The sequence below is a fragment of the Gymnogyps californianus genome, chromosome 1, assembly GCF_018139145.2.
Source record: "Gymnogyps californianus isolate 813 chromosome 1, ASM1813914v2, whole genome shotgun sequence".
NCBI lineage: Eukaryota > Metazoa > Chordata > Aves > Accipitriformes > Cathartidae > Gymnogyps > Gymnogyps californianus.
In genome coordinates this window covers 18,846,162-18,864,070 of record NC_059471.1, presented here as the reverse complement: position 1 = coordinate 18,864,070, position 17,909 = coordinate 18,846,162, and the positions used below count along the sequence as shown (strand labels likewise).

The following is a 17,909-nucleotide window of genomic DNA, read 5'->3' as shown; positions in this document are numbered from 1 at the left end:
TCACTTATTTTCTCGTCCCAAACTCTGTACATAGCAAAATAAAAACAAAAAAACCCTTTCTGTTTGTAGTCAATGTCTCTGTGTAATGTTTTTATTTGCACACAGCTGACCTGACTCACTTCACTTTTGCCATGAAAAATTTCCTTTTCCAAATCTCATCAGTGATCTTTTTATGTTTTAAGGCTCTTTTTTGTAAGCTTTGCTTAATAGCTTAGGTCTGTATTAAGGGGCTGCCCGGAGAGGCTGTGGAATCTCATCCTCAGAGATAACACAGACCTGGACTGGAGGCGGTCTGGAGCAGCCTGCTCGAACGGGTCCTGCTCTCAGCAGGTCCAGAGAGGCTGGACTGCAGACCTCCTGGATCCCCTCCAATCTGAATTATTCTGTGACTCTTTGCCAGTCATTTGGGCTCTTATTAAACTTGCTATAGTCCTAATCTTTACCTTGGTCCTCAGATATTTAAGTCAAGACTGGAATCTCACTGCCACAGGCACTACTCAGTGCTGCTAAACCAAGCATGAAAAAAATTGCCATAATTGACAGAGATTTTAAAATGCTCCATTTTTTCAGTGGCTTCCTTTTCAGACCTAAGAAGCCAAAGGATTTAAGATCTTTTTGAAAACATAATCAAACCTCCACTGCATTCGCAGGAGCTGAGATGCTCTAGTTTTAACCACCCCCTGAAAGCCACCTGCCCGATAATCAGACTTGCAGTAAATTTCCAATTGGGAGTTGATGCTTTATATAAACTCCTACAAAAAAATGCTGGTTGAGGGAAATCTGTGGCTTGTCTTCTGTAGGATGTTAGACTGCATGGTTACGCAGATCTCTTTTTGCCTTCATATTTGTAGATATGCTACTTTTTAAAATGCTAACAGCTTCTCAGATTTGCTAGCAGTAAGACAAACCAATTTCATTCACTAGAAAAATTTAGCAAAGTATTTTCTTTCTTTTTTGCTCAAAACTAGCAAAAATGGTCATCTATGTTGGTAGTAATCTATTAAGTTATTATTCAGTTATTTTCTGATTGGATGGAAGACAGCTAAATGTTCCCAGGCTTAATTTATCAGTCTTGAGAAGTTTATTTTTTGATGAAAGAAAGAGGGAGGAGGGCATAATTTTTAAAGGTGAATTGAAATTACGCAGTTGAATTTATAACAATTGCTGCACAATAGCTGTAACTGAGTATCTGACAAAACAAACAAGCATGCTCTACATAAATAAAGAGGGAACCAAAAAAATGACACAATAACAAATGTACTGCAATGAGTAAAAGAAATGCACTTGTCAAAAGTAAGTAAAGCACGTAGTACTGTAGAGTTTCATTTCTCTGAGGGGAGCATGCTGTGCACCTGCCCAAACAAAATGTGTGCCACATCCAGCACGTACATTGGCAGAAGAATCAGTTGTTCCCTAACATACCTGTTCCTGGTAGTCAGTAGTTATTTTTAGTATAAAGGAAGAAAGTCTTGCTTTGCGATTAGCTGAGAACAGAGATTTCATGACTGTCAAGGGCTCTCAGCAGTTACCAGGCTGGTGTAAGGGACTGCTCTAGCATTGGATACTGTCCTGTCAGGGTCTCAGGAGGAGTTCAACTCCGGTCCTTTTGTTCACTAGTTTATTTTGAAAAAATATTTGAGCTAAATAAGGTAACAACCACCCTTCTGGTGGAGGGTCAGTGAGAGGAGAGGTCATGGACCTTGGCAGCAAGCTGCACAACCGGTTCTAGAGAGCCGCTCCAAAGTTAGGGCCAGGACTCCTTAGTCCTGCTTCTGGCTGCAGGAGGGAGAGGATACGGTGGTGAATACATTTGTTTTCAGGGAAATGTGTGTTTTTGTCTCCTGTGAGTGCTTTTGAAAATTTCTACCTCTGGGGAAAACAGTGTTGTTTATTTGCTCAGTATTTTTATTGTAGTATTCTACTTCACTGAATGGGAATCCATGCTCCCTTGATAGCTACTGACGTTTTCATCTCTTCCTTATGCTTTGTCTTTTTTTTTCCTGCTACATTCTCTGTCTTTGAGTGTCTCCTTTTTCCCATTCCCTTCCGAGTTCTGTGCTAAGAACTGCCCTGCCTCTCACTTTCCTATTTTGTCCCATACATAATCAGGAATGAAAAAAATGTCATTATTGACTACTGAGAGACAAGACGTAATGCTGCAGCTAGATTAGTGGAGAAGGAAAATGCCCTCATCTCTAAAGACTTGGGAAAAAAAGGTAACCCAATGTAGCACATAACGTTAGGTGGGTAGAATCCAAACCTTAATTTATGGTGAATGTCAGACCTGACACAGAAAAGTATGAAGCACTTGAAATTTGAACCACCATCTGGATATTTGATAAATTTAAAGTCCAATAGATTATTAAGAGACAAAAAGTGGTTGAGGACAAGCTTGAGGTGTTTATGTCATGTGTGCAGTGTACCTCAGGTATCTGTGTATAGACACTAATTATCAGCTTTTCTTTATCACTGGCTTCCTGGTCGTGCCCCTGTTTTTCTCAGTATGTTGTATTTTACCACCGTTTTCCCCCTCCAGGGTTGCTGATGGCAATAACTCAGCCTTTTTCACATGGTCTGAAACTGGAGTCTGGCTGTGACAAGTCTGTATGCATGCAGTTATTGTTCCAAATCTCACCTATGATTTCATTTTGTTTCTCTTTCCAATCAGAAAATGAAGAGTTTGGCCCAAAGACGCCAGTCTGCACCGTCTTTGATCTTTGTCAAAGCACTTAACAGATCTAGATCGGTCTCAAGGTGAGTCAGTGAGTTTTGCTGGCTGTACTGTTTTGCAGTTTCTCAGCTCAAAACTTGAGATGTTTTTGAGCTATTGTCCACACCAGGTTGTCAAACACAATTCAGGCCGCTCCGTATCTGCACAACTATAAAGCCTGCTGAAAGATGTGATAGATCGAGCCCAAATGCTGGCTGATCTTCTAGAGGGGGTTTCCCCAGTGCTGCCACACTAAGCTGTTTATACCCAATTGGGCAAGCAGAGCTGCTTCACAATTTGCAACTGGGCATGCATCATTTGGGCTGCTCAGTTCTAATTAATTTTTGGCTGGCTATGATTGCCTGCTGGAGAGATGGCATGGGCAGAAGAAGATGAATGTTTCCTGCTCTCTGCCTCGTACCCTTATGCAGTGCCAGGCATAACTCAGGAGTGGTTCTTGTGGGATTGTACAATTTAATTTGAGCTAAGTTTCTGTCATGGACTGCTGCATGGTACAGGCTCTCCGGGGCTCTGGAAGCACCTGCTGGTTTAGGACAGTGCTGTGGGCCAGGATCTGATGGTCACAGCCTTCTCCCGTCCAGCATTAGCAGCTTGCGGGGCTGTGTATGTGGGTGTGTGCGGGTGTGAAGCATTCAGCATTTTTTGTCTTCATCTTCTGCTAGGATCAGCCGTTCCTCCTCCCTCCCTACCCCAACGTAAAGCTACCATAGAAATGGGAGTTTCTATGGAGCTAGTCTCCTGTCCAGCCCCAGCCCTGACCTGCCATTTGAACCACTCTGCATACATAACTTTTGTCTTCCTGCACTACAGTTCATTAGACTTTAAACTTACAAAACATAAGTGTTTATCGAGAAGGGAACCATCTGGTAGGCTGTTAATGCTTCCAGCTGTGTAGAGCTCTTTACGAAGAAACATTATTGAAGGAAATTAAAGTATGGCTTTCTATGGAATATTTTTTCCTACTCTGTGGTGTGTTAAGTAATCAGTATGTGAGCTTTGGAAAGTTTTTTGTGTTTGATCTAACTAATACCTGGTTTCATATTTGTCATCATGGAGAATTCCACAGTACTTCAGAAACCTGTGAAAGTATTCTGTGAAAACATCAGAGTTGTAAAATAGGAAAGGAAAATGAGTTGAAACTATTTGCAGGTCTTTTTGCTGGCTATGACATAGAAGAGGAAACTTAGAAATTAATTCCTAAAGGCACTTGCACCTTTTTGTGTCATCTAGTGGCCTGAGCCTAGGACTGAGAGCCAGCAACATGTGTTCTGGTTCTGTCTGTAAAATTTCTTCTGTGGCCTTTCTCTGACTTTGTTTCCAGGTCTTTAAAATAAGATGAATGGGTATTTTGTAACCCCTTCATGAGAATACTGAATTTGTTTAGATTGTCTGTACTACCATATTTATTCTTCATTTACTATTATTTCTTCATTGTATTTGTAGCTATGTTCATAATTGTGATACCGCCTGTCGTGGTTTGACCCCAGCCAGCAGCTAAGCACCACGCAGCCGCTCCCCCCTCCCCCCTCCCAGTGGGGTGGGGAGGAGGATTGGAAAAAAAAAAGTAAAACTTGTGCATTGAGATAAGAACAGTTTAATAACTAAACTAAACTAAAGTATAATAATAACAATACTACTACTACTACAAATATAATAAAAATAATAATAATTGTAATGAAAAGGAAGATAACAAAAAGAGAGAGAGATAAACCCCAAGAAAAGACAAGTGATGCACAATGCAATTGCGCACCACCCGCTGACCGATGCCCGAGCAGCGATCCGCCCCTCTCAACCAACTCCTCCCTGTTTATATACTAAGCATGATGTTCTATGGTATGGAATACCCCTTTGGCTAGTTTGGGTCAGCTGCCCTGGCTGTGCTCCCTCCCAGCTTCTTGCACACCTGCTTGCTGGCAGAGCATGGGAAACTGAAAAATCCTTAACTTAGGATAAGCGCTACTTAGCAACAACTAAAACATCAGCATGTTATCAACATAATTCTCACATTAAATCCAAAACATAGCACTGTACCAGCAACTAAGAAGAAAATTAACTCTATCCCAGCCAAAACCAGGACACCACCTTTTGGGCATAGATGACGTATTCATAACTGATGTTGTGAAATTAGAGATGGACTATTACTATGGGGAGTAGCAATAACTGGAGAGTACAGGGGACAAGAGATGGGATGTCTCAGCCCTTGGACTTTAGGGTTTCCTGCAGTTTATACACCTATGTCTCCATAATGTCTTCCCTTCAAGCTGTCTTAAGACTTGCTCCTTGATATTAAGAGAATGAACTATATTCAATGCTTATATTTCAGTCTTCTGTCATTTGCCTGCTGGGGTTCAGACATGAACATTTTTCTTCACTTTTATTTTTTTGTTTGTTTTATTGCTTGCTCTGTACATATCAGAAATTGGACATAGATGGAGAGACACTGAGTGGGATAATACTCATGGGAGTATATCCCATGAGTGGGACACTCATGGGATAATACATGTCCGTTTTCACCTAAGAATTTTACGCTTTCTTAAGTGTAAATATGCCTTGCTTGTATAGCCCAGATCAGAATTATTTCCAGATCTGGTGTGTGGAAGGATTTTATTGTAAGGCCAGTTGGCAGAAACTTTGTGGTGGAGAGGACTGAAGCAGGGAAAATGTTGCCTTGTTCTGCAGTAAGGGCAATGCTTTGCCTACCCGACGGACTCTGCTGCTTGCACAATTGATGGATGCTGCCTCAGTCATGTCTGACCTCTACCTGTGGCATGCAACAGTTTAGGTCCTCCTGTTGTTTTGAACTGAAGTCTGTGGCCATAGTGAGAGGTATCGAGTGAAGTCTGAGGACCCCGGAGCCAGAGCAGGTGATTTTGTAGCTTCAAAGTCTATCAGTTAGAGGGTAACACTTTGGATGGTGTTTATTATTGTTCACAGGAGCAGTAATTCTCACCTGTGCCTGACTTCCTTGTTTGGCTGTGCAAAACACATTCTCCTCTTCATCACCAAACTGATGGATGAGTTTGAACTTTCCACTCGGTTTGTTGTGTCAGTGCTTCACTCTTGTGAAGCACTTTCTCTTAAGGCGAGCTGAAGAGCAAGAAAATGACTTCTCATGTTTTCTAATCTCCTCCAAATGTTTTATCTCAGACCTGTCTCAGCTTTTAGTTCCCCTTCTTGTAGACACAGCCAGCCTGCAAAATCCATTATTCTCCTCTGGCAGTGAACCTTAATACTGGGACTCCATAACACTTACTTGTTAATGGTTGATTAATGATTTGTAGATAATAAAGCTCCTATCTGAAGTTAGCAAACATCTGTGAGGGATTTATATGAATCCTCTCACCTCAGCAGCTGGCTCACCTCAATATTTGTTGAAATTAATGAACAAGTGCAAAGTTTAAAAGGGCAGGAAATACTTAGAAGCACAAGTCAGTTTGTATTTTTATACCACTTTATATGTCAGGTGTCCTTGGTTTATATACAGGGCACTTTCATAAAATGTGGTGGCACCCACTTTGGTCAGACTTACTTTGGGGCATTTTAAAGTTTATTAATGGTATTTATTCAAAGAAACCATAGTGACATCTGGAGATGGCTATTTAGCATTCAGAGGATTAAGATTTTTTAATCGTAGTGTTGTTGTAGCTGTGATGGCACGAGGATGTAAGTGAGGCGAGATGATCTAGCTGGAAAAAGCAGATGCTTGCTTGTGCCGTTGTCCTCTTCATCAGTCCTGAAAGAGAAGCAAATCTGAAAGTCTTGTGTGCTGAAAAAGCTTTTTTTTTTCAGTCTTCTTTTTTCCCGGCTATATCATTTGTTTGAATGAAAGTTAAGCCTTCCTTACAAATCTTGCCTTGCCATGTCACTCATATAAAAGGAGTTACAAGATATTTGGCCTACAGAAGAATTCCGGGATGGCTGCATGGCACGGTGGTGCACAGATGTGCAACCACGCTGTAATTCCTGCCTCACTTGACTGTAACTGCCAGCAGCAGAGGAACATAGTAAATAGTACAGATATTATAGTGGAGTTTGGGCCCTTACTTCCAAGAGATGAAAATATGCAGACTATTCATTGCCTCCTGTTCTTGCTTCTCTTCCTTTTTTCTGTACAGTTTCTCTTTCATCACAAAATAGTGATGAATAGGCATTGAAGGACTGTTTCACATCATCAGATGTCCTCTTTGGAAGCACTTTGAGCAAAGTTATTCTAGCAATACATTGGAAAAGTAAGCTTTTGATATTTTTCTTGGCTGATACTCAGATGCAGGAAAAATAAGTTTGATTGTTAACTCCATTAATGTGTATGAAATCAGCAAAGGATTCGGGTTAGTTATATTTGGCCCTGGACCTGTTCCGCAGTTGTAATTTTCCTCTTACTTTTTCTTGGTGTCCTTTAATGAAAACTGCACAACTTACTTAATGATATGCTTCAGTGCAACACAAATTATGGGCTTGAAACAGAAATGTCTGAGGCCTGAATTTAAGCATCCGGTCTTGTCATCTCAAAATAATTGATATAGAATAATAAAGACTTGTTTCAAGCCAAATTTTCAGCCTTTGTTCTGCTGTCCCTCAAAACAATTTTCACATGTGACAAAGCCCAAGCTACCAAGTTTCTGCTCTGCATTGGCGGACTTCTGCTCGCATCTCGGATATTTCACAGGGACAGCCAAATTCTGTGCTGCAGTTGCTGGCAGCTTCCCCTTTCCTAATGCACGCCTCAGCAGATCTTTGAAAGTGATATTTTTACATGCTGAAATGTATTAATATAATTTCACAATTTCTGAGTCTGCACGACCATTTATAGATACGTGTCTCTACACGCTAAAGGTGTTAAAATATCAGTAATGAAACTACTCTTTATTATAGCGTGAAGCGTGTTTATGATGCTATTTTGGTGTAAGCTAGAAGCAGGGGCTGTTGTAAAAAAAATTAAGCATAATTTTTAAAAGGTTTTATGAACAAATCTTTAAAGAACCTGAAAAGGAATTACCTAAAAATTCACACACACACCCAATTTTATTATGTGGCTTTTATGGTTGAAGAAGTTAAAGGTAAAAACTGAGGATTTCAGAGGTTTGCAAGGTGTTTTTTCCCCTTCTGTACGTGGAAGCAGTGTTGTGTCATTCACGGAGAGGCTGTTCTTCCTTCTCCCAACGCACAGTAAGTGATTCTGGCATGTTATCTTCCAGGGGTCCCATGCCAAATGCTAAATATCCCAGATAACGAACATCATATGTGTAATCTAGTAATACATTCCACTTGGCGCTAGTCAAATACAGAGTGTTCCCAAAGTCTTGGACATTGTGTTTTCAGGGTTTTAGTTAGAAGATATGCAGATGATCCAAGCTATGTGGCTAGATGAAGAAAAAAATAGAGACTTTTAATAAATGTAAATTGCCAGAGGGCCCTAACTGTCTCTTTTTCACAGGGAAGATGAGTATTTGGTGTTTCATGCAAATGCGATTGCAGGGAGGAAGGGAATAAAAGTTCATTGCAAGTAACTAACTTGTTAAGTAGGTATTTCAGTTGCAATCATTTTGTTCATTCTTCACTTGTTTCCATGGTAGCAAATAATTTATCCTAGCAAAATAACCTCTGCGAGGCACGTTTGGTTGGTGAGGCTCAGCACCTCAGTACGGTACGGCGGCATTGAGAGGGAACGCCTGCCACCTCGTCGCGCCCCACAGCCATTTTATTTACCGGCTGTTGCAGGATGAGGCCTTTACGGGCAGGTACTCCCCGAGCAGCCGCTGTTCCCTCGGCCATTGTGGTGGAGGCAGGTGTTGCTCTCACGCAGCCCCCTGGGCACCATGACAGCATTTGTTGGAGTGTGCAGCGGGGACGGCACCCACCTGGCTGAGGCCACCCTGCTGCCAGGGTGCCTGTCCCCATCGGTCACCACAGCAAAACCTGTCAGGCAGAGGAGTGGGACCCTTGGCCAGGGCCGCCACAGCATGGCCAATTGATGGTGCCATTGCTGGTGGCACGTGGGGCATGGCCTAGGGCCACCTAGCTGCAGGGCACAGCCCTGGGATGGTGTGAGACAGGTGACACCTCATGGCTAAATCTGAGGGGCTTTGAGAGACAAAGGCTGCCATATTGTGTGTGTGCCCATTTCTGTGTGTGTGCCTTACATGTATGACCAGTGTGGGGTTTTGCCTCCAAAGCAGTTACACACCACCAGGGTGGTGGTGGTGTGGGGAGAGATGGGCTCAAAACCAGGACGGGAGGTAGCATGGCCAGATACTGTCCCAGCCTCCTTCCATTTCAAATGCAGGTGTCACAATTTGGGTGGGAAGGGGTTCCCTTGAAGGCTGCAAAATGGAGGTGAGGGGAGAGGATAATGGAGTAACGAGTCACTTTGGAACTGGCGCCATGGGCAGTAGAGGAAGATTTACAGCGTTTGAGGCAGAAGCGGCTGTCAGGCAAGCCCAGGCCCTGCCTGGGGGTTGCTCCCTGGTGTGGCCCTCACCCGCCGCCCCATGGCTTGTGAGAGGCCGACTCGGGTGGTGGGGGGCCGGGTAGCTAATGCTAGGCATGCACGTGCACAACTGAAACAACATCTCTAAAGCCTCCCCCCTGTGCCCTCGGCCACCCAGATGGTGTGGTCACAAGAGATGAGGGCTGTTAAACACCTTCATTCACCCTTAGGAAGAGGCATGCCATGGAAGGGAGCCTTGCAAGGCAGTCTTTCTGAAGCCACAGGGCTCGTGGTGTTTTGGGAAGCACAAGGGCTGTCACTATTGTCAGAGTGGTTCCCCTAGGTGAAAATCAAAGTGGCAGCACCCTGGGGACATCCCTGTGTCCTCCACTCCCCATCTTGCAGTCCTTTGAGAGACTCCAGTACACTCAAGGATACAGAAGAGCCATTTTATGAAAGAAAGGAAGAAAAAGGGCAAAATCCCACAAAAGAGATTTTCCCAATGTGAGGGATTAAGTACAGGCACCACTCATTTTATCTTGACTTGTGATATTTCATAGCTTTTTCCATAAAGCTCCAGCTCCAGGACTCATGTGGTTATAAAAATCACAGTTTCCTTAGAAATCAAATTTCCAGTCATCAAGATGGAGGGAAAATCCTGTTCCTAAAGACTCAGTCAACAAAGCAAATGAAAAGTTCTTTGCTTCTGGAATTAATTTTTAGATTTAATTCAGCCTCGAAATTTCTGATCAGGATTTTTTCTGAGATTTTCCATTTCATGAAAAGTTTTGATGTTTTAACATTTATGCTTAATCTGAATGGGCAGAATCTCTGTATGAGAACTTCCCCAGATTTCTCCCCTCAGTATGTCATGTTTCCCTATGTAAGGTAAGGATACATGAATTTGTAGAAAAATAGTGATTTAAAAAAAAACAACCCACTATTTTGTATGAAATTGCTCTTCCTTTTTAATGTAATTGCACATAATTAAAATAACTTGTGATGATATTGTACAAGTTGTCATTTTTATAGTATTTCTAATTCATACTTGATTTAAGCTAATTATGATACCGGAGCATTGTTTCCTTAAACCATGTGCTTGAACACAAAAGTTATTTTTACATAGTAATAGCTGGGGATAAAATTCTATTAACTGTTAACAAGGAACAAAGTGAACTTTCTGAGGCCTCAAATGGCCTTTTAACTCAGAAATTGGCATTCCTGTTCCCCCACTGTGTTTTTTCTGTTTTGTTTTGTGTGTGAGCATGTGTGTATGTGTGCATATGTTTGTTTTTGATAAAACCCATCAGTTTTTCATTTATGACATACAAACTGGCTTATAGCGATGTTTGTACATCTGGAGATCGAAATGAGCTGCGGCTTTCAGAGATATGCTGCCTTTTTTATTAAAAGAAAAGGACTAGAGGTAACAAGAAGGAAGGCTTGGAAGCAGGGTTTTGGAGGGATTGGAGTTTAAATGAGGGATTAATTTTACAATAAATGACTAATAGTTTAACATTAGCGCTTTAAGCCGATTCCCCTTTGGATAGAGTTGTGACAGTTATAAGATGAAGACAGCGAGGGGCACTGCTCATCGGGATGAGCGCAGGGCTCTGCTTGTCCAGATGTCTCACTGTCCACGTGTGCTTTTGGCTGCAGCCCATTTTGGGGGCTTTTTGGATTAAGCCTTGAGGTCTGGCAGAATGCAGCTGTTGTCCAGCCATTGTGTCCCTGATTTTAGACAATAAAATCTCTGCCAAATGACAGTCTGGCCAAGCAGTTTGGGCAGTGGCATACCTGAGGAAATCACAGATCAACTCGCTCAGACTGCTTTGCGATCGTTTATCTTGTGTAAACAAGCAGAAAGCCTCTAACGATGTGCAGGCTGATGTGCAGCCTCTGGTGCTCTCACCTCTGACAAGGGCCAGCATTAAATACACATTGCACTCTCCTCCTGGCTGATATGGCATTGCTTCTCCTGGTCCAGTTGCTTCCTCGTGGTGCACAAAACTGCTGGTGAGGAGTTTTTAATCACATCACGGGAGTAACAGTCTGTCTTTCTTTAGATTTCTTCTGTGCCTATGTCTTAAGTGTTTGAGTACCAGGGGCTAGATCCAATAAAGGATAATAAGCCTCAAGGGCAGGACATGGGAATAATTTCAGTACCTGACTCTAAAACCATGACTTAAAAAACATCATCTCAGTGGCTTCCTGACCTCCCAAGTGCCTCTGTTCTTCAGGCACTCTCCTACTGACCAGAGAGCTCCCCAAACACCTAGAGTTGTGCTTTTGCACATCCCAGTACAGCATGACTGTTGGCAGCACTGAACAGGTCTGTGTCAAAGAACTGAACGCTGCTTCATGAGAGGCTCCTGAGAAGCTCCATCCAGCAGTCCACAGACCCTATTTAACCTACCTGGGCAAGAGCAAGGCCCTCACAAAAACAGTTGCAAATGTTGCTCTCTTTTAAACCTCTGGTTGAGTCCACTTTTCTGGAGGGGTTTTTAATAATTGTTTAGGGCGGTGGTTTCCGAACATGCAATATCAGGGCTGAAGTGGGAAGGAGTCTGGCTCATGGGGTATTTTGGCAGGGAAAGGCCACGGTCTGTGTTGCAACCAAGATTTGTGCCATCTAGCAAGCTTAGTGTAAGCTATGGTAGGTGTTTCTAGCCTGTTCCTTAGGCAGGTCTCCACAAACCACCACTGCTCTTTGCAAAACTGCTGGCCTCGAAATCGGTGTGCTGTCAATGGAAATTAATCACCCAGGTTCAGCTTTCTGCCTCCTTAGGTAATTCATCTTCTGCTTCCCAGAAGAGTGATGTAACTACTAAAGCAGAGGGTATTTGGAGCGAGTGGAGACTTTCCTTCTCCCTCCTGCAGTTGAAGCTGGGCCACTGTGCAGAAGGACATGCAATGGTTCCTGGGACCAAAAACCTTATGTTCACAGGAGTGAGCTTGGCTCCGTAGATGAATGGTAAAAGCACTTACCTGGGAGGGGAAAGGCCTGCGTCTGTTCCCAGGGTTGGTTTTGCGTATCACCCACTGACACATCCATGTTCAGCCTGTCCTGTCCCCTAGCTGAAAGTGGTTGTAAGTACTGAGATGAGTGTGCTGGTTTGGATCCTGGTGCGCTCTATAGGGAGCCTATGCACTGAACACTGACTGCATTTGGTGGGACTAGGTTTCTCAGTACATCTAGGTGTGTCCTAGGTCTTCATGGCAGGATTATTCAGAAAATGCAGAAAAGAATGGTAAAGACCTTCACCTGAATGAATAAGCAGAGCTGAGGTGTTTTCATCCACCCTCCTTCCCTCTCTTCCCTCTGCGTGTTCTGGTAGTAAAACCGTATAGAATATTTTGCAAGTCATCTCATTTTATCAGAGCTCCTCTGGAAACACATTTTGTTGCTGAGCCCCTTGGACTAAGCAACCTCACACTCATTCCCTTCAGTTTTGCTGTCCAAGAGCAGGACAGGTTTCCCAGTGGGTGGTGTGTCAAGTGTGACATGCATTTCTACAAGAACATCACTAATCAGACATGGGCAAGCTCTTCTGGTATATCAAAGGCTCAAATAAACGTGGTGAAAAACATCATCATGTGAAAGGCTCTTGTGTTTCCCCCTCCTCCAGGCTGCCGTTCTTTGCAGGTAACTGGCCTGTGCCCGATTCTCCCTTACGTAAAGTAATTACCATCAGGGGCAGGGATGTGGGGAATCCTTTAACAGCTTTTTTGCCCAGCTCAGATCACTGGTGGAATAGAAACCTCTGACTAACCTGCCTGAGTAGCTATGTGAAAAACTCATTGAATATGTAGGCAGTTAGTTATAGGAGAGCAGACAGGTGCATGTGGCTGCAACTAATTTTTCTGCTGGCTGTTCATAAGGAATCTGGGTCATTACACTTGCAATAGCTGGCAGTGGCAGGCATATCGAGTAATCTCTTCACTGTAATAGGATAATTCCTGTGCTGTAGTACTAGTATCAAAATGTGGTTTAAAGCCCTTGAGGCAAACCAAAGCCAGATTTGTTCCTGTTACGTCTGGGACAGGTGCAGTGAAGCGACAATCCCATCTTCCATGTGGCACCCATATTGGTCATCCCTCGTAGGGAAGCGGTCCTTAAAAACTTAAGCCAATGCAAGGGCTGGGCAGATCCTCCCTTCACATCTGCGGTGGAGCTTTGTGGAGTTCACCCCAGAGTATCCCATGGTTGTGGGGAAACAGGCAAGGCTGGGCAGCAGCGGCTTCAATGAGAGCTGCAGCTTGCAGGAGGATAAAGCGTGGTGAAGGGGCTTATCTTTTAAAGGCAGTACTTGCAGCTATTTATAGGTCACTTTGTGTGTGATTACTTTGTTTATAATCAGCAAGTTTTCTCCTGAAAAAGGGCAATCAGGGAACAGCAGCTGGTGGATTCCAGGTTTGCTTTACGTGGCCACATATCTGAAGTCTTGCACTGTTTTGAATGCATTTGTTTTTCTTAAAACTCGTTGTTGCCTAACTGCAGGCTCTACCCAGGTGGCACGAGCCAAGGAGGGGAAGAGCCTAGCTGAATTACTTCTTGAAGAACGGGAAAATCAGAGGCTAAGGGGGAATGACTGTTGAGCAATGAGACTTTGAGAGATCGTGAGCAGCCCCCCTGGTATTACCCGATAATTGAGTGAGGTGACTGACAGGCAATAAACCTAGGCAGTCACTTAGAAAATGCTGTTTCCTTGTTAAAAGGACATGGTCACACAAGTGCCTTATTCTTGCCCATCTACAGCCTGTGTAACATGTAGCTGCAGACGATAGGGTAGGCAGATACATGCAGGCTCACTAACAGCCATACATGATGGTCCAGAAGGGATTTCTAAAGATGCCCACACCAATCTTTTCACCTCATGTGCACCTCAGCTTGAAATGACCTGTTTCTGCAGAGGTCTGCAGCATGTCCTGGCTATTTTTGGTAGCCCAGAATTCCTGGCTATTACATGACCTGTGCTGAACTCTTGTAATACAGTTTGCAAGATATTTGAAACCCCCTTTTGAAGGAAAGGTTAGTTTTGTCCATGAGGTAACTCAAAATCAATGGAGTTGAGCTAGGCTTTTAAATATCCCAATTGTGATTAAGTGGGATTAAATGTCCCAATTGTGATTGCTGCTTCCAAAAAAAATTAAGGTGGGACAGAAACTTTATCCCTTCAGGCTACTAAAATAATACTGGATCCTCCTAGGGGGACACGGGTGAAACTGAGATCCCAGAGTGCTCCCCTGTGTACCTCCTTGGAATGGGTAGGAAGGAGCCAATGTGGAAGTGGCAAAGGTAGCCTATGCCTCCAGACTTCTTGTAGGCCACAAGAAGCTCCAAAAATCCCAGACAACCATGGTGCAGAACTGCAGTGCTGGGGTGTTAAGTTCTGGCCTTTTCTTTGCCCTCTGTTCGTCCTACTTTTTTCCTTTTTTTTTTTCTTTTTTTCCCCTCAAAGGTCACTTTTTTCCTGACTTTTTTTCATCTGAACAATGAAATCTTTGTTTGGGTAGACAATGCCTGGAATGGCATTTCCCTGGTGCAACTGGAATGGGAGAGTAACTCAAGGTGGTAGTGCTATGTCACTCAGTAAAAATGAGTGGGAACTGCAGTGGGGAACAGAGGATCGATTCTTCCAAAGGCCAAAAAAGGTTTTATTGACTTCTACATGTGAGTACGTCCTCCCCCAAACCTCTCCGCTGCTCAGGGGGACTTGGACCAAAACCCCTTGAACTTGGTGATTGCTAGCAGAACTGTATAGCAGGACTGGAGGACACCCACACTGCAAGAGCTTTTCAATAGGATTTAAATAACTTGCACTAAATTCTTTTCTGATGGAAATAGGCAAAATATGACCAAAATGTGTGGTGCTAATTTATACCAATAGAGAATTTTGCCCTTGTGCTAAATTTTCAGAGTAAACACCTTGCAGCTGTTTGTTAAAATAAAACAAAAAACCTTGGAAGCAAACCAAACCACAAGCGTGTTTCCTGTCTCCAGCCACCACGCTGTAGTACATATTTGCTCTGCAGAGGATATTGTCCTTTTGGCTATGTAGAAATTACTTAAGTGTAGCTTGTTTTCAGTTAAGCTGCCAAGCTTCCATCCTGAAATGTGTGAGGATTTTTTTTAATGATGCATTTTACCCTACGGCTATGTGATATTTTACTGCAAGTCTTAATCGTTTACTGATTTTTGGAAGACTACAGAAAAATAATACAGTTACATGCCTCAACACCTGGAACATTTAGTGTAAACCACGTTATTCATCATCATAATTTTTATTACTTTTAATAAGATTTTGACATCGTGCAAAGATGATTTCAGATACGTACAAAACAATTTATAGAATCCTAGAATAACTTAAGTTGGAATATTTTCTCAATGTATTTTGAATTAAAATGTGTACACTGAGTTTTAGAAGCAAAGGAGTGGTACCTGATTTCCTAAATATAAGTGGTAGCCCTGATTTCTGCCCTTAAATGTAAATTTGTCTATTTTATCTGAGCAAAACTTGCTCCCAATATCTATTAATATTCATCTTCCTTCCGTTGTCCAGGCTTGTGCTTGCCCTGCCTGTGCTGGAGAGAAGGTTGCAGTGTGTTTTGATCCAAAGGCTCTGTGACCCTCTTCGGACTCCCTGCTTTATCTTGGGTGCAGTGTTTTCCACTGCAGCTTGCTGAGGTCCAGCCGCTTGCACGGGTAGAGTGAGGATAGCCCTGTGCTAGAGGCTGTGAACTGGGGCCAACGCGTGCTCCAGGGCAGAGGGCTTTCTGTGAGATCCACAGGCGCAGTCCATAAGGGAAAACACAGGGGTGAGAGGTGACTGCCTCGGATTTGTTCAAATACGTTACGTAAAAAAGAAGTTACAACCAGTAAAGCACACTTATAAAGTAGGAGCAGGCATTGTAATAGTAACTAATGCTCTTTGAAAAACTGAGCAGATCTCACTTGTTTCATTGTGCAAAAGCTACTGTATGCGATGGTGATGGCCTAGGGGACTTTAACAGAGTGCTGCAGAAAATAGACTTGCTATTTCTGGAATGCTGCGCTGTTTTCACAAAGTGCTGCTTCAACTGTCTAAGATTTACCATAGATAACAGCAAGCAAACATGCCCAGCATCCTCAGAAAGAAGCTCCCTTAGCATAGCAGGGATCAAGTTGACAGCAGATTTTCAGAAATGGGTTGGCAGTCCATGTGATTAAGAGAGTTTTATGCTTGTCTATCCAAGTCCCTTCTATAAATAGTCAGTGTAAGATTACAACGGCGTACTAACTTTGTGTCGGCCCATATCTTACCTACCACCTTACTGGAAAACACTCCTACCCTCCAGGCTGATACTTTTTGTGATTACTTTCTCCCTCCAAGTATAATTATTATTTATTAGAATAAAGTGCCATATAAACTTAGATGAAATGCGTATTCTGAATCATGAGGAGTTGAAGTGGGAAGATCCTGAGCATGTGGGTGACTCGCCGAGGGCACTGGTCGTGGCTGGAAGGCAGTGACAGTAGGGAGTAGTTAGCGCCTTTAAAAATGCAGAGGATTTTTTTTTTTATATAATCTGCCTGTCTAAATAGGGCTCTGAGCTGCAGATTGCTCCATGTGGGTGAGCGGTGTCTGCGTGGAGCCTCGTTCATGGCGGCAGGAGCTGCGAGTGCTCGGCCCTGAAGCCAGCAGGTCTTTGCGCGACCATGCCAAACAGGTAGTGGGGACGGGGCAGGCTGGGCTGAGCAGGTCATGGGAACTGGGCATGGCTGTTGGCATCCCTGTTTTCAGCTCTTTAGTCCATCTATAAATGGTTTGTGAGTTTGTGCCAAGCCAGAAGCCATGTCACAAGGACATCTCCAGCTAGATAGCATTAATGGGCAGAACCATGTAGTATCTCCCAGTTTCTGCCCCCTTCCATCTACAGCTGGTTTGAGCAAATGATCAAGTACCTACACTGGGCTTTGCTTGTTCCACAACCGTTCTTCAAAGAGAAAGTCCCTTGCTGATAAATTTTGGAAGTACATCTGCTGTGTGTAAAGCAGTTGTAGCCTCCTTGCTCTCCCCACCCTTTCTAGCATAGGGAGTGACTCTTCAAGCCATGTGCTTTAATAAGCTGTCAGCATGATAGAGGCTAAATTCATCAGGAGCACGAACAGGACCGTCTCCGTTGTCTTGTGTTCAGTCCCAAGCATGGGCATTTGGTATCAGTGTACAAGAAAAGCTCTTCTTTCACTTAGTTTTTTACTCTTCTCTTTTGGCATAGAGAACGTGATGATTTGTTTTCATGATTTTGTCAAGTTGGCTAGGATATGGTATAAGTCATGTCCAAACTATCATTTATGATGAAATTAGGGATGTGTTGAAGTCCTGAAATTGCACTTAAGTGCACTATAAGCAGCCCTGCAAAGCAGATCAGTACTCACTGCTGTGTTACAGGTTTGGGGTTTTTTTTCCGCCTTATCTCAGGGGACACAAGGAGCTTTTGCACACCAAATTGGAGCTCTTTTCTTTTAGTTGGTGAAAGAATTGTTCTCAATACCTTATTAAGTTAATTATCTTGAATGCAAAATACCCTCTAGCCACACGATATGGGTAATATGTCTTACGTGTTAAAGGATTTCCAACAGTAAACCATCTTGGCTTCCAAGCTCCAGTTAGCAGGGCCTGCCTCATTAGCAAAAATATGAAGCAAGCATCTATTAAGCTGCTATTGAAGTTCCTTCTCACAGGAATTTTTAGGAGCTTAAGGGTCTGA

General features: G+C 43.1%; 1 protein-coding gene across 1 annotated transcript in view; it reads left to right on the top strand.

Annotated features, from left to right (window-relative positions):
• The window catches only part of ARHGAP20 (Rho GTPase activating protein 20), a 62,337-nt gene that overhangs the window by 7,682 nt on the left and 36,746 nt on the right, over nt 1-17,909 (top strand). The window contains exon 3 of the mRNA XM_050908738.1: nt 2,669-2,754. Coding sequence (XP_050764695.1) covers nt 2,669-2,754 — 86 coding nt within the window. The remainder of the gene's footprint in view (nt 1-2,668; nt 2,755-17,909) is intronic.